The sequence below is a fragment of the Scyliorhinus torazame genome, chromosome 19 (genome assembly GCF_047496885.1).
Source record: "Scyliorhinus torazame isolate Kashiwa2021f chromosome 19, sScyTor2.1, whole genome shotgun sequence".
Taxonomy (NCBI): domain Eukaryota; kingdom Metazoa; phylum Chordata; class Chondrichthyes; order Carcharhiniformes; family Scyliorhinidae; genus Scyliorhinus; species Scyliorhinus torazame.
Genome location: NC_092725.1, coordinates 124745651 through 124765720, shown reverse-complemented (window position 1 = coordinate 124765720; position 20070 = coordinate 124745651). Strand labels below are relative to the sequence as shown.

The window sequence follows — 20070 nt, the reverse complement described above, 5'->3', positions numbered from 1 at the left end:
TTCCTCTCCATCCGATGCATCCTAAGTCTTGCCTCATCGCATCATAATTGCCTTTTCCCCAGATATAACTCTTGCCCTGTGGTATATACCTATCCCTTTCCATCACTAAAGTAAACGTAATCGAATTGTGGTCACTATCACCAAAGTGCTCACCTACCTCCAAATCTAACACCTGCCCTGGTTCATTACCCAGTATCAAATCCAATATGGCCTCGCCTCTCGTTGCCCTATCTACATATTGCGTAAGGAAACCCTCCTGCACACATTGGACAAAAACGGAACCATCTAAAGTACTCGAGTCAATATTTGGAAAGTTAAAGTCCCCCATAACAACTACCCTGTTACTTTCGCTCCTATCCAGAATCATCTTTACAATCCTTTCCTCTACATCTCTGGAACTTTTCGGAGGCCTATAGAAAACCCCCAACAGGGTGACCTCTCCTTTCCTGTTTCTAACCTCAGCCCATACTACCGCAGTAGACGTGTTCTCATCAAACGTTCATTCTGCCACCGTAATGCTGTCCTTGACTAAAAATTCCACCCCTCCCCCTCTTTTACCAACTTCCCTGAGCTTACTGAAATATCTAAACCCCGGCACCTGCAACAAACATTCTTGTCCCTGCTCCATCCATGTCTCCGAGATAGCCACAACATTGAAGTCCCAGGTACCAACCCATGCCGCAAGTTCACCCACCTTATTCTGGATGCTCCTGGCATTGAAGTAGACACACTTTAAACCACCTTCCTGCCTGCCGGTACACTCCTGCAACTTTGAAACTTTACTCATGACCTCACTACTCTCAATCTCCTGTATACTGGAGCTACAATTCAGGTTCCCAAGCCCCTGCTGATCTAGTTTAAACCCTCCCGAAGAGCATTAGCAAATATCCCCCCAGGATATTGGTACCCCTCTGGTCCAGGTGTAGACCATCCCGTTTGTAGAGGTCCCACCTACCCAGAATGAGCCCCAATTATCCAGGAATCTGAAATCCTCCCTCCTGCACCATCACTGTAGCCATGTGTTCAACTGTGTTCTCCCTATTCCTCATCTCGCTAGCACGTGGCATGAGTAGCTACCAGAGATAATAACTCTGTTTGTCCTAGATCTAAGTTTCCACCCTAGTTCCCTGAATTCCTGCCTTACATCCCTATCCCTTTTCCTACCTATGTCGTTGGTACCTATGTGGACCACGACTTGGGTCTGCTCCCCCTCCCCCTTAAGGATCCCGAAAACACGATCCGAGACATCGCGGACCCTGGCACCTGGGAGGCAACACACCAACCACGAGTCTCTCTCGTTCCCACAGAATCTCCTATCTATCCCCCGAACTATGGAGTCTCCAATGACTAATGCTCTACTCCTCTCCCCCCTTCCGTTCTGAGCAACAGGGACAGACTCTGTGCCAGAGACCTGTACCCCATGGCTTACCCCTGGTAAGTCCCCCCCGCCCCCCAACAATATGCAAAGCGGTATACTTGTTACTAAGGGGAACGATCACAGGGGATCGCTGTACTGATTGTTTCCTCCCAGCCCCTCTCACCGTCACCCATCTATCTTTATTCTTCAGAGTAACTACATCCCTGAAGCTTCTATCTATGACCACCTCTGCCTCGGGAATGATCCGAAGTTCATCCAGCTCCAGCTCCAGTTCCCTAACACGGTTTCTGAGGAGCTGGAGATGGGTGCACTTCCCACAGATGAAATCAGCAGGGACATTGGCGGCGTCCCACACCTCAAACATTCTGCAGGAGGAACATTGTACTGCCTTCCCTGCCATCCACTCTAGATAAAACAAGAAAAAGAAAGGAAGAGCTTACCTGATAATCACTCAACCCCTTAGGTTAGAGGAGGTGGAAGGGTGGGGGACACTACAAGTGCAGTGTCTCGGGTTTAGCAACCGCCCAACTTATATACAGGTCCTAACAAATCTTCCCAGAAATCCCCACGTCCGACTTCCTGCAGCTGTAAAGGTAAGTTTTAAAAATTATTCTTACCTTCCCGACAGGCCCCTGGACACTTCTCCCGCCGAAAATCTGGAGGCTGCTTCTCCTGTAAGGCAAGTTTTTTAAGTTATTCTTCCCTTCCCATGGGAGGTAAGGGATGAGAAGGGAGATTTAATAATGGGAGATGAGGAAATGGCTGAGGAACTGAACAGGTTTTTTGGGTCGGTCTTCACAGTGGAAGACACAAACAACATGCCAGTGACTGATAGAAATGAGGCTATGACAGGTGAGGCCCTTGACAGGATTGTTATCACTAAGGAGGTAGTGATGGGCAAGCTAATGGGGCTAAAGGTAGACAAGTCTCCTGGCCCTGAAGGAATGCATCCCAGAGTGCTAAAAGAGATGGCTAGGGAAATTGCAAATGCACGAGTGATAATTTACCAAAATTCACTGGACTCTGGGGTGGTCCTGGCGGATTGGAAATTAGCAAACGTGACACCACTGTTTAAAAAAGGAGACAGGCAGAAAACGGGTAATTATAGGCCAGTGAGCTTAACTTCGGTAGTAGGGAAGATGCTGGAATCTATCATCTGGATGGAAATTGTCCCATTGGGCAGACGCAGCATGGGTTCATAAAGGGCAGGTCGTGCCTAACTAATTTAGTGGAATTTTTTGAGGACATTACCAGTGCGGTAGATAACAGGGAGCCAATGGATGTGGTATATCTGGATTTCCAGAAAGCCTTTGACAAGGTGCCACACAAATGGTTGCTGCATAAGATAAAGATGCATGGCATTAAGGGGAAAGTAGTAGCATGGATAGAGGATTGGTTAGTTAATAGAAAGCAAAGAGTGGGGATTAATGGGTGTTTCTCTGGTTGGCAATCAGTAGCTAGTGGTGTCCCTCAGGGATCAGTGTTGGGCCCACAATTGTTCACAATTTACATAGATGATTTGGAGTTGGGGACCAAGGGCAATGTGTCCAAGTTTGCAGACGGCACTAAGATGAGTGGTAAAGCAAAAAGTGCAGAGGATACTGGAAGTCTGCAGAGGGATTTGGATAGGTTAAGTGAATGGGCTAGGATCTGGCAGATGGAATACAATGTTGACAAATGTGAGGTTATCCATTTTGGTAGGAATAACAGCAAAAGGGATTATTATTTAAATGATAAAATATTAAAACATGCTGCTGTGCAGAGAGACCTGGGTGTGCTAGTTCATGAGTCGCAAAAAGTTGGTTTACAGGTGCAACAGGTGATTAAGAGGCAAATAGAATTTTGTCCTTCATTGGTAGAGGGATGGAGTTTAAGACTAGGGAGGTTATGCTGCAATTGTATAAGGTGTTAGTGAGGCCACACCTGGAGTATTGTGTTCAGTTTTGGTTTCCTTACTTGAGAAAGGACGTATTGGCACTGGAGGGTGTGCAGAGGGGATTCACTAGGTTAATCCCAGAGCTGAAGGAGTTGGATTACGAAGAGAGGTTGAGTAGACTGGGACTGTACTCGTTGGAATTTAGAAGGATGCCGTGGGGGGGGGGGGGGGGGTGGATCTTATAGAAACATATAAAATTATGAAGGGAATAGATAGGATAGATGCGGGCAGGTTGTTTCCACTGGTGGGTGAAAGCAGAACTAGGGGACATAGCCTCAAAATAAGGGGAAGTAGATTTAAGACTGAGTTTAAGGGGAAGTTCTTCACCCAAAGGACTGTGAATCTGTGGAATCCCTTGCCCATTGAAGCAGTAGAGGCTCCTTCATTAAATGTTTTTAAGATAAAGAAAGATAGCTTTTTGAAGAATAAAGGGATTAAGGGTTACGGTGTTCGGGCCGGAAAGTGGAGCTGAGTACACAAAAGATCAGCCATGATCTCATTGAATGGCGGAGCAGGCTCGAGGGGCCAGATGGCCTACTCCTGCTCCTAGTTCTTATGTTCTTCTTATATTTCAGTCTTATCCATTGTATTCTAGCATTTGTTATGGGCCAGGGTTTAGAGAACCCCAAAGTGTATCATGGAGTTCACCTGACCCACAACTTTTACTAGATTGTGGTATGGGGAGCACACAGCCCACTCTACAGGTGTGGTACAGCAGAAATGGAAAAGTATTTTTTAAAGCAAAACAATGTTTATTCTATGAACTCAAGTTAACCTTTTTAAACCATACAGTGAACATCTTAGCAACCATTAATTCAAATACAACCCCCAAAAACTACAACACTAAGTAATCCTTTAAGCTTTCCTTTTTAACATCCATGCGGCTTGAAAACAAAACCTTTATCAGAAGCACATCAGGTTAAAGTCACGACTGAAAACATTTATCATTCTGAATTCACCAAATGATCAAGAGATAGTCTTTTGATGGCAGAGAGAGCAGCAGTACACCTGCTTGGCCTGGCTTCAGCTCCAACACTGAAAACGAAACTAAAACACACCCTGCAGCCTGTTCAAAAACTAAAGTAAAAAGCTGACAGATAGCTCAGCTCCACCCACTCTCTGACATCACTGCAGTAGTAAAATACCCATTTCTTAAAGGTACTCTCACCACAGATACCCATATACACAACCATTTGTAAACCCATTTCTTATAGGTAATCTCACATGACACTGTGCCTCTGTTACTGATCACCTGTCAGTTGGCTGGCTATCAATCTGTCCCTCTTGGGAAAGAAGTGTTCATGTGACCTAACCCCACAACTGCCTGCACTGCCACTGATGCTGTGGTGACGACTCCCCCTGTCTGCTTTTTAACACATCCTGCAGCACTTGAGTGAGTGAATGGGTGGGCTGCATTTGTACTGTCTTCAGAAATAGCAACCTCATCCATTGTGTTCCAGTTATGTATTTATTCCAGTCATGCCTCTGCTACAGGGTTTCTGATGGCTGCACTGTTTCTGCAACTGCTCGACCTGTTGTTCGGTTTCCTGTCTTACCAACACCGCGCGTTGCGTGTCTTGGTAGGGTTTGTCATATTGGGACTGAAAGCTGCTCAAATGGGCGAGACAAGACTGGTGTGCCCGCTTGCCATCCTCCACTTCCTTGTCCCTCGCCGCTAACTGCTCTCTCAGTTCCTTGTTCTCTCTCTTATATCCACTCACATCTCCTTCACTACTCTTGTCTCTCTCCTCAATCTCTCTACGGAGCGTCCTAACGACTTCCTCTATGCCTCGCAATTGTGCCAAGCAGGACACGATTGCCATTGGCTTGCGAGTTTTCCCTCAGCTCTTCTTATGGATCTCTGTCAGGTTCTCCCACCAAGTATGCCCTATACTTCCGGGACCTGTTTCATCATTGGCGCAGGATTCACTGCAAAGGGGCCATCCTTTCCCTTTGAGATATTTCCTTATCTCTTCTTCCCATACGGGACACTGTCCTACTCTACTGGTCGCTGCGACCTCAAATTCTTGGGGGTTCATAAGGCATTCCATTGCCTTCATTGCCATTTTCTCTATCTCTGTAGTCTCTACCGAATTTGGAACAGGGGGTGATAAAGTTGTGATGCAAACACGAGTACGGCTTACGTTAATTTCCGGCCTACAAAACGCCCGACAGTTTTACGCAACAAAATCTCTCAGGTTTACCTTATATCCCTGTTAGTACGCATGCATTAACACACTTCCGAGTCTTGGCGGTTTGATCAGTATCGTTCTTACACTTGTGGTTTTTCTGGTTCCAATTGGATTCCAATTCAAATTTGGGTTCTCTTGGAGTGACTAGGCCACTTCTAGGTCGAGTCCCGTCATAGTCGCCAGTAAATGTTCCTCCGTTTCTCTGGTTATGAATATGGCGGTTAATATGGTCGCCTTCCTTAATTCTAATTACGTTTGCTTTAGAGTCGCCAGGTATCTTTCGATACCGCCACAAGGTTCAAACCCGAATCCTGATCAAAGAGCCGGTACACCAGTTAGTTAGTTCAAAGTCAATACTATTTATTTACACACACAGTAATATCTACTCATGTACCAAATACTACAGACTAAACGATCGCTACTGCTAAAGCCTAGACTTTGCTTCGGACGCCCACTCAGTCAGAGTAACAATGGTCATTGTTCGGATCTGAGGCTGCTAAGGTCGACGTGGTGAAGAGGAACAGCTAAGGTCGTATGTCTGGTAGCGAGCGTTGACCTTGGACTTACTTGCTTCTGGTGTAGCTGGTGGAAGGGTCTCTCCTTTGAGATTCTCTCTCGGGGCCTTCTTATACTTGAAGGGGGCTTCGCCCGCTTTTGGGCGGGCCTTCAACTTGGCCCCAATCAATTGGGCCGTCTCTTGATCACTTGTAATGATCTTGACCAATAAAGGGGTGGGTGCCCTGATGGCTGTGCGTGTCCTAGGTGGCCGTTGGACTGGCTTTGTTTGTGCTTTCGGTTTGGGGAACTGGAGGTCTGAAGCCAGATTGGTTACTTGAGTATCTCCCCTTTGTTCCCGGAGATGGGTCATCAATATGCTAATAGACCTACAGTTTCAGTCTCGTCTGGGAGCTGCGGTCCCCATACACGTACATGCTCTGTGCCTGCTTGCTTTCTTAGCATTGTCCCTAGTTCCCTGCAATCTTTGCAAACATCCACATTGCATTCCGGAAGTGGCCATCCCAGATGGCTACACTGTCAATTGGTTTTGTATGATTCTTTCTGCCATGTAGGATGTGTACACACGTAATCATTAACATTGTTCAAAATTATTTGGAATTGTTGATTATTCTACCTTGATGTGTATTACACTTTCCTTCTGGAAAATAAATTATTAACATCCAAAAGGAGCACGCTTCTTGTATCCCACACTCAGTGGGCACCACAGGATGTTCGCTGTATATTTTTTTAGTTCATTCAAAATGTGAGCTTCTGACTAGGCCAGCATTTGTTTCCCATTCTAACTGCCCTCGAGAAGAAGGTGTAAGCCACCTCCTTAAACTGCTGCAGTTCATGTGGTGTAACCCACGTTGCTGGAGGAAGGAGAATGTTTTCCCGGCGACAGTGAAAGAAGAGCTCCAAGTCGGAGTCTCCTCCCCTTTCCTTCTAGGTGGTAGAGGTCACGGATTTGGAAGGTGTTGTTGAAGGAGCCTTGGTGAGTTGCTGCAATGCACCTTGTAGATGGTGCACACTGAGAGTAGACCGATGGGGCATTAATTGACCAAATTGGATTTGCACTTCCTGTGCACCTGGACAATTTTCCACATGAGCTTTGACAAAGGGTCATCTGGACTCGAAACGTTAGCTCTTTTCTCTCCCTACTCATGCTGCTGCGATTTTCCAGCATTTTCTCATTGGTTTCAGATTCCAGCATCCGCAGTAATTTGCTTTTATTGATTTTCCACACTGTCAGCTGGATGCCACTGTTGTAGTTTCACTGCAACAGCTTGGCTCGGGGAGCTGCATGTACTGGATACTGGAGCACAAGATTTAAGCACCACAACCGCGAGCATTTGCTATACCTAGTGTTTTCAGCAATTTCTTGATGTCACAGTCAGTTAATCGAATTGGCTGAAGGCTGGCATCGAGGATGCTCGGGACTTCAGGAGGAGCATGAGGCTCTACTGGCTGAAAATGGCTGCAGATTGTCATGATATCCACATCAGCATATCATGGTGCAATCACACACACACTGATGGACAGGCAGTTGGACCAACCAGCACACACATAACATCGCAGCCAATCACCAGTGAGAGCACACGCACTATAAAACAGGGAACACCACAGTTCCTGCTCATTCTACCAGGAGATAGCTCAGAGCACAGAGCTCACAGCGTGCCACTCAGACATAGTCCATGTGCTGAGTGCCTCACTAAGATAGTGATGGAGCTGGGCCCACAGGTTAGCTGGTGAAGCACGTACCCAAGCCAGCAGTTAGTTGTAACCGTTGTTAAGATAATAAAACAGAGCTGTACCATCTACAGCCGTGTTGGATCATTTGTGCAGCAGAACACCCAACACGACACAGATGTTTCAACCTCGGTGTTTTGCACTGATGTGCTGGGCACTGCCAGCATTGAGGATGAGGATATTTGTGGAGTCTGCTCCTCTGGTTAATTGTTTCATTGTCCACGACCATTCCTGACTGGATGTGATAGGACTGCAGAATTAGATCTGATTCATTGGTTGTGGAATAGTTTTTCTCAGTCAAGCGCATGCTGCTTTCACTTTTTAGCAGGCGTGTCCACCTCTGGTGGAGCTGTCCTGTCCGGTTGAGACAGAACATACCGAGAGACGGCGATGGAGGAGTCTGGGACATTGGCTGTAAGCTATGATTCGGTGAATACTATGTCAGGCTAATGCTTAACTTGCCTGTGGGTTCACTCAGTCAGTTTTGACACAAGTCTACAGCTGTTAGTGAGGAAGACTTTTCAGTTGACTGGGCAGGGTGTGCTGCAGGACCTGCCTTTGTTGTTCCGGGTGCCTAAGTTGATGCTGGGTGGTCCACCCGATGTTATTATTTTTCATGTTATTATCAGTTTGATGATTTGCGCGGCCATTCCAAAGGGAAGTTAAGGGTCAGCCACATTGCTGCAGGTCTGGAGTCGAGATAAGGATTACAGGTTTCCTTCCCTAAAGGACACAATTGAATCAGCTGAGTGTTTATGACAATTGGGTAGTTTCATGGTAACCATTACAGAGACCTAGGGCATGATTCAACTGATTGGGAACAAAATCCCACAGCGACTTGTGTTGTATGAGGGGCCTCAGCGGGGAACACGACTGAGGCCACACATAGCCCTATTTTGTACACTGGGGAGCTCCGCTCATATGAACGGACTTCATCTACAGTGGAACCCATCAATCGACCCTCTCACTGTCAACTTGACTCCTTTATCCTCCTAACTTTGCCCCCTAACTGTGATCTTATTTAGTTCTCGAAGTTCGGTCACAATCTGTGGATATTGTAAGGAACATGAAGGGTTAATGTAATGTCACTACTCTAGTCAGTAGATGGTGCTACAGAGCAACCATATAAATATCACATGCCTCCTTGACTTCTGGGAGAGAGACAGGAGGGACTCAGAGTGGTAGGGAGCCAGACTGAGTGGATGGGAGATAGTCTAGCTGATAGCATAGTTTGGTATTGTAGAAGTGCAGTGTATTCTTTACTGATCTAATTCCTTAGCAAATGTTCAAATCTAATTCAGTGTTGTGTAATAAATTAGCCTTGTTTGTAAACACTGCTTGCTGTTCTTTGTCAACATACAACCTTCACCATCCTGAAGAACAATACAAAGATCACAACAAGTTTCAGTTACTTAAAGATGGTTATTTTAATAACGGGTACTCACCGACCAATCAGCTTACCACTTTTCTGTGATGTTACTCTTGGAATTTTCTAACTCAGCGCACTGTTTGAACAGTGGCCACAGGTCCGGTGCCCTCTGCTGCCTGAAGGTGAGCGACGGCCCGAGCCTTGTGCTCTCTTTAACCTCCGCTCCCAGACGGGTGTCTCTAATATCCTGCATGGGACCTATGTGGTGAGAATGATTATCTTCCCCGTGGTCCTCGTGGAGTACGAGCTCCCCCGCTAGAGGCAGGGGAACTTTAATTAAGCAATGTATAAGAGGTCTGCCAGTAGGGCACCGACTAGAGAGGAAGCCGGTAAGGAGCTACCTGGCAGTGTATATTCCGTATTGTAAATAAATCTAGGGCTGGATTCACCCAAAATGAGACTATGTCCCCACGCCGTCGTACAAACGGTGGAGTTTCACTCCCGAAATTCCTAGAAAAAAGTTAAACAAATACCAAGCCCTGCAGGGGGCTAGCAGGGACCTGGAGTGAATCTCGCAGCTTTTGCTGCAGATATGGGCCCGCGCACCTCCGGTTCAGAGGCCGCGCATGCGCACCGCAGCGACCTCCAGCGGCCGCGCCGTCCACCATGGCGGACTTGGACCTCGGAGCCAGACAGAAAAAATAAATCCCCCGATCGGCCGCGTGCCCGAGCCTCAACCCCTCGCTCAGTTAATCCCCAGCCACCTATAAGGCCCCCCCTGGTCTCCGATCCACCCACCCCCGACCAGGGCGGCCGCGGTTCGAGTCCGCAGCCGCCACGCGAGCATCCCAACAGGCAATAGGTGGTTAGTTCTACGCCATCTGGAACTCGGCCAGTCGGGAGCGAAGGTTTGCTGGGCGGGCCTCTGGCAATGGGCCCCAAGCCGTGCGGCATACTCCCTGGTCACGCCGATTTTCGAGGCCCGGAGAATCGCCAGGTCGGATTAAGTCATGAAACTGGATTCTCCGCCCCGGCGCTGGCCAAGGTTACGGCGTCGGGCTGCGGAGGATCCAGCCCCTGTGCCCTTATCAAAGTGTCCCTCGCGGGTTTGGTGCTCTCCGCTGTCTGAAGGTGATGAGGGCCCCGAGATTCATGCTCTCTTTTTCCTCCGCTCCCAGAAAAGTGTCCCTCGCAGGTCCGGTGCTTTCCGTTGTCCGACGTGTATGAAGATTGCTTGGTTTATAGTTCTTTACCAGCACAGTGTAAACCAATCACACGGCTTAGAAGAGAGAGGTTGACTTGCTTTGAAAATAGATCTCTCCCTCGCAGGAAGTTTAGTAGTACCAAATTCAGAGGCTGTTCGTGGATATTTATATCAGGCCTGATTGTCAGAAGTGACAGTTTGAAACAATTGTGTTGCAGGAACTCCCCAAACTGGGTCAAGAACTCACATCATCTGATGCTGACTTGCCTTGGAACCGAACCAAGAATCGTTTCGCAAATATAAAACCATGTAAGTTCCATTAAATTATTTGATTGGAGGACTTTGTAGAGGCAATACCCAAAATATTTGTCAGAAAATGTTTCAATTAAAGCGTGTTGCTTCATTTCCCAAGCAGTAATAGATTGTTCATTTAAAATATTATACTTCTAAATTTAGCTCTCATTGTCTGATCATAATATAGGGTCATTTGCCGATCGGCGAGAGAACCCATTTTTACGTAGGAATCGGGGGCGGTGTCGCTTTTCCAATGCTCCGCCCTCTCAAAAACGGCGTACTTGAGGAGTCACCTGAGGCCCTCCCCTGATGCTCCACCCCGATGGGCTGAGTCCCCAACGGCGTGGGGTGTGTATCCGCAGTTTACGCTGCAATGCTGCTAGTCCCCCACCGGGCGGAGGATCGGTGTGGGGGTGCCGTCGGCATTTTGGTCATAGGACCAGATGGATCCTGCGGACATAGCCACAGAATCGGAGGATCCAGCCCCAGACCTCTAAACTTCTACAGTTAATTATGGGTGAAATCTAACGGAAACCTTTCTAACCTTTGTGGCAGGTTTGGCTGGGGGTTTCCACCCTCCAACCCTGTAGGTGAGTTCCCCACCGTTATCTAACCACACTTAGTCACATTTTTGGGCCCTGGGGAGTTTCTCCAGTCAAGCCCACACTTAGAATTATTCATTGTTGGGAAGCTGAACTTGCTAGCCATAGTGGCTCCTTAGAGATCGAGCCACCATTTTGAAAGGGTGCCCGGATCTCAAGGTGATCTTTCAGGTCCCCCACACCGCCCCACCCACATGCAATGTTATCTCCCACATTACCTCACAACCCCCCCCCAAGTGAGGACACCCCGCTATGGAGTCACTGAGGGCCCCCTTTTCAGGCTTTCCCATTTTCACCCCCTTCCCTTCCGGGACCCGCACACTTCACCCCCTCAAACTTCCAGAGGCTCCTTCATACACGCTTTTCACCCTCCCACCCTTCATATTCCCCCCAACCCTCTTTTCATAGGCATGCCCCCCCCCTCAGGCCCTGACCCTTGGCAGTGCCACCCTGGCAGTGCCACCCTGGCAACTTGGTAGTGCTCCTGCCAGCCTAGCAGCACCACCCAGGAACCTTGGCAATGCCAGGGAGGCAATTATGAAGGCCATGGAGAGAGTGGTTAGTCAGAAACTTTTTCCCAGATGAAAGAGTCAGTTCCTAGGGGACATAAGTATAAGGTGCGAGGGGCAAAGTTTAGAAGAGATGTGCGAGGAATGTTTTTTACACAGAGGGTGGTGGGTGCTTGAAACCCGCTGCCTGAGGAGGTGGTGGAAGCAGATGCGATAGTGACGTTTAAGGGGCATCTTGACAAATACATGAATAGGATGGGAATAGAGGGATACGGGCCCCAGAAGTGCAGAAGGTTTTAGATTAGACGGGCAGTATGGTCGGCGCAGGCTTGGAGGGCCAAAGACCTTGTGCCTGTGCTGTACCTTTCTTTATTAGAACGTAAGAACTAGGAGCAGGAGTAGACCTTCTGGCCCCTCGAGCCTGCTCCACCATTCAATGAGATCATGACTGATCTTTTGTGGACTCAGCTCCACTTTCCGGCCCGAACACCATAACCCTTAATCCCTTTATTCTTCAAAAAACTATCTATCTTTATCTTAAAAACATTTAATGAAGGAGCCTCTACTGCTTCACTGGACAAGGAATTCCATAGATTCACAACCCTTTGGGTGAAGACGTTCCTCCTAAACTCAGTCCTAAATCCACTTCCCCTTGTTTTGAGGCTATGCCCCCTAGTTCTGCTTTCACCCGCCAGTGGAAACAACCTGCCCGCATCTATCCTATGTATTCCCTTCATCATTTTATATGTTTCTATAAGATCCCCCCTCATTCTTCTAAATTCCAACGAGTACAGTCCCAGTCTACTCAACCCCTCCTCGTAATCCAACCCCTTCAGCTCTGGGATTAACCTAGTGAATCTCCTCTGCACACCCTCCAGTGCCAGTACGTCCTTTCTCAAGTAAGGAGACCAAAACTGAACACAATACTCCAGGTGTGACCTCACTAACACCTTATACAATTGCAGCAAAACCTCCCTAGTCTTAAACTCCATCCCTCTAACAATGAAGGACAAAATTCCATTCGCCTTCTCAATCACCTGTTGCACCTGTAAACCAACTTTTTGCGACTCATGAACTAGCACACCCAGGTCTCTCTGCACAGCAGCATGTTTTAATATTTTATCATTTAAATAATAATCCCTTTTGCTGTTATTCCTACCAAAATGGATAACCTCACATTTGTCAACATTGTATTCCATCTGCCAGATCCTAGCCCATTCACTTAACCTATCCAAATCCCTCTGCAGACTTCCAGTATCCTCTGCACTTTTTGCTTTACCACTCATCTTAGTGCCGTCTGCAAACTTGGACACATTGCCCTTGGTCCCCAACTCCAAATCATCTATGTAAATTGTGAACAATTGTGGGCCCAACACTGATCCCTGAGGGACACCACTAGCTACTGATTGCCAACCAGAAAAACACCCATTAATCCCCACTCTTTGCTTTCTATTAACTAACCAATCCTCTATCCATGCTACTACTTTCCCCTTAATGCCATGCATCTTTATCTTATGCAGCAACCTTTTGTGTGGCACCTTGTCAAAGGCTTTCTGGAAATCCAGATATACCACATCCATTGGCTCCCTGTTATCTACCGCACTGGTAATGTCCTCAAAAAATTCCACTAAATTAGTTAGGCACGACCTGCCCTTTATGAACCCATGCTGCGTCTGCCCAATGGGACAATTTCCATCCAGATGCCTCGCTATTTCTTCCTTGATGATAGATTCCAGCATCTTCCCTACTACCGAAGTTAAGCTCACTGGCCTATAATTACCCGCTTTCTGCCTGCCTCCTTTTTTAAACAGTGGTGTCACGTTTGCTAATTTCCAATCCGCCGGGACCACCCCAGAGTCTAGTGAATTTTGGTTAATTATCACTGGTGCATTTGCAATTTCCCTAGCCATCTCTTTTAGCACTCTGGGATGCATTCCATCAGGGCCAGGAGACTTCTCTACCTTTAGCCCCATTAACTTGCCATTCACTACCTCCTTAGTGATAACAATCCTCTCAAGGTCCTCACCTGTCATAGCCTCATTTCCATCAGTCATTGGCATGTTATTTTTTGTCTTCCACTGTGAAGACCGACCCAAAAAACCTGTTCAGTTCCTCAGCCATTTCCTCATCTCCCATTATTTAATCTCCCTTCTCATCCTCTAAAGGACCAATATTTACCTTAGCGACTCTTTTTTGTTTTATATATTTGTGGAAACTTTTACGATCTGTTTTTATATTCTGAGCAAGTTTACTCTCATAATCTATCTTACTCTTCTTTATAGCTTTTTTTAGTAGCTTTCTGTTGCCCCCTAAAGATTTCCCAGTCCTCTAGTCTCCCACTAATCTTTGCCACTTTGTATGCTTTTTCCTTCAATTTGATACTCTCCCTTATTTCCTTAGATATCCATGGTTGATTCTCCCTCTTTCTACCATCCTTCTTTTTTGTTGGTATAAACCTTTGCTGAGCACTGTGAACAATCGCTTGGAAGGTTCTCCACTGTTCCTCAACTGTTTCACCATAAAGTCTTTGCTCCCAGTCTACCTTAGCTAGTTCTTCTCTCAACCCATTGTAATCTCCTTTGTTTAAGCACAAAACACTAGTGTTTGATTTTACCTTCTCACCCTCCATCTGTATTTTAAATTCCACCATATTGTGATCGCTCCTTCCGAGAGGATCCCTAACTATGAGATCATGAATCAATCCTGTCTCATTACACAGGACCAGGCCTAGGACCGCTTGTTCCCTTGTAGGTTCCATTACATACTGTTCTGGGAAACTATCGCGGATACATTCTATAAACTCCTCCTCAAGGCTGCCTTGACCGACCTGGTTACACCAATCGACATGTAGATTAAAATCCCCCAGGATAACTGCTGTACCATTTCTACATGCATCCATTATTTCTTTGTTTATGCCTGCCCCAACATAATGTTACTATTTGGTGGCCTATAGACTACTCCTATCAGTGACTTTTTCACCTTACTAGTCCTGATTTCCACCCAAATGGATTGAACCTTATCCTCCATAGCACCGATGTCATCCCTTACTATTGCCCGGATGTCATCCTTAAATAACAGAGCTACACCACCTCCCTTACCATCCACTCTGTCCTTCCGAATAGTTTGATACCCTCGGATATTTAACTCCCAGTCGTGACCATCCTTTAACCATGTTTCAGTAATGGCCACTAAATCATAGTCATTCACGATGCTTTCCGCCATCAACTCATTTACCTTATTCCGAATACTACGAGCATTCAGGTAAAGTACACTTATGTTGGCTATTTTACCTCTGTTTTGAATCTTAACACCTCGATCAGTAACCTCTCCTAAGTTATATTTCCTCTTAACTTTTCTCCTAATTTTCCTTAGCGTTGAACCCATATCTTCATGTAACAACCTGCCGCGTCGCTTACCATTAATGTTTTTACTTCCCGTTTTATTCCTTTTAGTATTACTGGGCCTATTCACTGAGCTCCCCTCAGTCACTGTACCTTGTACTGTCGCCCTTTTTGATTTTTGACTTTGGCTTCTCTGCCTTACACTTTCCCCCTTACTGCCTTTTATTTCTGTCCCTGTTTTACTACCTTCCGACTTCCTGCATCGGTTCCCATCCCCCTGCCGCATTAGTTTAAACCCTCCCCAATGATGTAATCTCTTACTTCTTTGTTCTTTGTGTCCGGGTGTCAGATGGAGAGCCAGGTTTCCAGCCTGCCCTGTCCCTGACCACTCAGGGATCTCCAATGGCCGGGGAGACCCGGTGCCATGGCGTCTGGTCCATGCTTGTGTGAAATCGGCGCCCACGCGACCACTCACTGGGGAGACGGTTAGATCACCAGAGGCTGTTAGATAGGAAGGTCCGTCCCGTTAACGATACGGAGATTGGCCTTAAATGGTGATTATTGGTTTCTCACCACGTCGCAGCGGGATCTGGATCTCGCCAACGGGAGCGGGCCGGTTAAATCGGAAACCAATCGCTTGGCACAGTTCCCCATTTCGACCTCTCCTGCGAAATAACTGGCTCTCGCGGATTCATGCCCAGCACGATGCGGCCATTAGATTGCGCCTCCATATTTGCGAAAAATAGTATTTAATGTTGAGAACATGGGAGTAACTTTCACAAATTTACAAGAACGTTCGTCTGCAGTAATTCATTATGTAACATTTGTTCAGGATGATTTCGGTCCAGGACTGGAGTTAAGGACAACAGCCAATCTTTCCCCAGCAAGTCATAAAGACTTTTGTTCCATCTCCACTTGAACATGTTTTCCAAATCAAACGTTTCCGCATCTGGAAGTGCTCATAAGATTTGGATGACTTAGTTTATGCTTTTGTCTGCTGTATTATTTCTGTTTCTGATTTATTTCATATTCATAGCCCACACTGTACTCCCCAGTTAAGAGGTCAAGGGCAGGATTTAACTAAACGGGAACAAAGTCCCATAGTGAGCGTGTTTAGCCGCGTGTTTCCCGGTGCTCGCAGCGCCGAGACACACAATGCTATAAAACGGCATGCAGGTTACATAGGGGGCCTCAGTTGGGAACGCGTGGCTGAGGCCGCACATAGCCCCGTTTTGTACACTGAGGAACTCCACTCGCCGGAACTCCTCAGTGTAGCCAGCGATCAGGCGTCCCAATCTCTAGAGTGCGCGAAGTTGTCCCCAACCCCCCTCCACTCCCCCGACACAAGGCACCCCAGACTAATCACCATTGTGCAATAAATGCCAGCTGGCAGTGTCACCTGGGCACCTTGGAAGAGCCAGGCTGGCACCCAGGTGACACTTCCAGGGTGCCAGACTGGCAGTGCCAGTGTGCCCAGGTGTCACCAACAATGCTAGGGTAACACCCTGCCCAAAAGGGCATGTAACTGAGGGACTCCAATTCCCTGGGAGACCCCCCATAAGTGATGTTCCATCGGGCCCCTGTTTGTGGAAACCAGTACTGAACAGCACTCACCCAACATCTCTCAACGCCTCGGGTACCTCGGGAAACTGCACATTAAAGTGAGACTAGCTGTCTTGCTTTAAAATGCAGAGTAAGAAGTTTTACAACACCAGGTTAAAGTCCAACAGGTTTGTTTCGATGTCACTAGCTTTCGGAGCGCTGCTCCTTCCTCAGGTGAATGCAGATTAAAATGCAGATTTACCTAAAAGCGATCCCGCCAACATTGCAATGTCTTGCAAGATTGTGTTAGATCTCGCGAGGCGTTGCAAGCCAGGTAGATCCCGGGAACGGGGATCTCCCGTCTTTGATCAGCCACCCTGCGCCACGGCGCGTTACTTTTCAGACGCAACGTGGCAGTTCGATTGCGCCCTTAGTGGGAAACCTGCTTCCAATCTTTGTCAAAGCTCCTGTGAAACTGACCACTAGGAGGTGTACAGAAGATGCTTGGACTGACTTCCCGATTTTCTGCTTCCCTTCCTGGAACTGCCTCCTTTCTGTTCATTACTTTTCCGTCAAAGCATAATCCAGTCAATAATTCTCTATGCAGGAGATCACCAGATATAGTTTGTGTCCTATTATTTTGTGTCACAGTGGATTTGTCCCAAATATACAGGATCACAATACAGTTGGTAAAACAAAGTTACTAAATGTTCAAAGCAATGTGGTAATTTCGATACTGAGGTTTGTGCTGGAAATTACAATTCACCCCATCACCCGGGCTATAGAGGCAGCAAGTTAGACCATTTACTACTTGGCCTGGCTGGTAAAAATCAGCAGTGTTGTTTGAAACATTTTGTGAGTATTTTTATTGTGAAGAAAAACAAACTCAAACAGTTTTAGTGTAAGGAAACAGAATGTAATGAAAGGTTAAGGAAATAATATTAAAACATTTTTTACTTGAAAATAGACTTTAGAGTTTAATAAAATATTGTTATTGTGTTATTACTAATGCATTAATCATGTTTTAAATTAATAACGACATATTTGGTTTAACAAAGCATCTGGAAACAAAAATATTTGTGTTAACTTCTAAATCAGTCAATTTTGATTTTTCAAGATGCACGGTATGTTTAGCACTATAAAGTGTGGCTTTAATATCACTTACACAAGCATTAAACTACAGGTGCATGAAACAATATACTTAATAGCTTTTAAGATTTGTAATCTAATCCAACTGTTCAACTAATTTAGCATTCTTTACTAAAGTTCTTTCCCCCCCCCCCAATGAAAAGTAAGAAACATCGAATCTGGTTTCTAGTGCGCTGGTGCTTCTTAAAGCATGAAGCAGTGGTGTTCAGGGGTAATTGTGAATGTGCTGAAGTAGATCAAAGATCAGAATAATGTTTATCATGAGCTATAAGCCAAGGATAAGATCTTATGAGATGAGAGAGAGAATTCTGAGGCTCCTTAGTCATTGTTATTTCATTTTTGAGTTAATAACGGAAGAAATGCCTTTATTATTTTAAGAATTAACTGGGACGTGAGACAGAAAACATGACATTCCTTGGCTAATGTAGCTTCATTTTGCATTATAGACCACTTGAAACAGCTGCTATTAATTTGTGTATTCTATGTATCGACACTAAAAACATGATTCAGGAAGGATTAATAAGAACACTGTACAACAAACATGAATGTAACTATTTGATATTACGCTTACGTAGACAATAATAACCGAGTGAAGCTCATGCTTGAGGCTGGTGTCCCTGGATCGGATTTTGTCAATGCCAGCTATGTGTCCGTGAGTACATCGACATTTCATTCTTCAATAGCCTCAAAAATCAAGATCAGTACATTTAAAATTAACTCGACTAACTATTTAAAAAATATATGTTACCATTACTCAGGTTCCATTGTTTAAAGGAGTTTAGGGTTGTTTTTTAATCCTTTCATGGGATTCATAGAATCATAGAACTGACAGTGCAGAAGGAGGCCATTCGGCCCATCAAGTACGCACCGGCCCTTGGAAAGAGCACCCTACCCAAGTCCACACCTCCACCCTATCCCCGTAACACAGTAACCCCACCCCAGCCTTTTTGTCACTGAGGGCAATTTAGCACGACCAATCCACCTAACCTGCACATCTTTGGACTTTGGGAGGAAACTGGAGCACCCGGAGGAAACCCACGCAGACACGGGGAGGACGTGCAGTCTCCGCACAGACAGTGACCCAAGCAGGGAATCGAACCTGGCCCTGGAGTTGTGAAGCAACTGTGCTAACCACTATGCTACCGTGCTTCCCATTAAACTTCAATAAAAAACCAAGAGTCCAATTTCAACTCTGTCAAATAAATTGGTTTTGATTGGGTTAAAGTTGTTTCTAATTGCTCAGGTCTAAATTATGTTAAATTGTATCACTGCAGTGCGAATTACTGAAAATAATCTGGCTTGTTCTTCCTTTCCACCTCAGGAATATATACATGAATTCCCCATATCAGAAAAACTACCTCACAGCCCTGAATAAGATTTGTGTTTTTATCTGCATGTGGATGGCTGCACGACTTAAATGTCACGGGTTTCAATTCCTGATCTAAGCTATCTGTATTGCTTGATTAATGGATCACCTATTTTCCCCAATTAAGTTTTCCTCGTATCTTGTGTCCGCTTACAACCATTATTTTCCCATTATTCTTACTGCCTAAAAATAATGGGCGGAATTCTTCGACCCTGCGCTGGGTCGGAGAATCGCCGGCGGGGCCGCTCGAATCGCGCCACACCGCCCCGACGCCAGGACGCAGTTCTCCACAGAAAGGAGAATCGCCGCCTTTGGGGCCGGCATGGTCAGCGCGGCGCCAGTCGGGGGCCACTCTACCCAGCCCCGCCGCGATTCTCCGGCCCGGATGGGTCGAACGGCCGTAAAAAAACAAACGAGTCTCGCCGGCGCCGTTCTAACATGCTCTGAGCCGGCAGGACCTCGGTGTTGAAGCGTCCGGGGGTAGCCTGTGGGGGGGGGGGGCCTCTGATGTGGCCTGGCCCGTGATTGGGACCCACCAATCGGCGGGCCGGCCTCTCTGTCTCCCGGCCGCCTTTCTTCCGCGCCGCCGCCTGTTCCTCCTGCGCCATGTTGGGTCGGACAAGGGCGACACCACGCATGCGCGTAAATCACGCCGGTGGGACTGCGCATGCGCGTGTTCGTGCCGGACCAACTGCGCATGTGCGAATCCCCCGGCGCCCGTTCGATGGCCGGATCAGCAGCTGGAGCAGCGTGATCCGCTCCAGCACCCTGCTGGCCCCCTGTAGGGGCCAGAATTGCTGATCCTGGGGCCGTGTTGGCGCCATCGGGAAACGCGACGGCGTCAACACTTAGCCTCAGGATCAGAGAATCCCGCCCAATGAGGATTGATTTCTTCACATATTATTCCCCTCACAATACACCCATCGATGTGATCTGTGGGG

General features: G+C 46.7%; 1 protein-coding gene across 1 annotated transcript in view; it reads left to right on the top strand.

The window, feature by feature from the left end:
• Positions 1-20070, top strand: part of ptprq (protein tyrosine phosphatase receptor type Q) — a 304885-nt gene that overhangs the window by 260627 nt on the left and 24188 nt on the right. Inside the window, exons 52-53 of the mRNA XM_072485165.1 lie at positions 10545-10635; positions 18339-18415. Coding sequence (XP_072341266.1) covers positions 10545-10635; positions 18339-18415 — 168 coding nt within the window. The remainder of the gene's footprint in view (positions 1-10544; positions 10636-18338; positions 18416-20070) is intronic.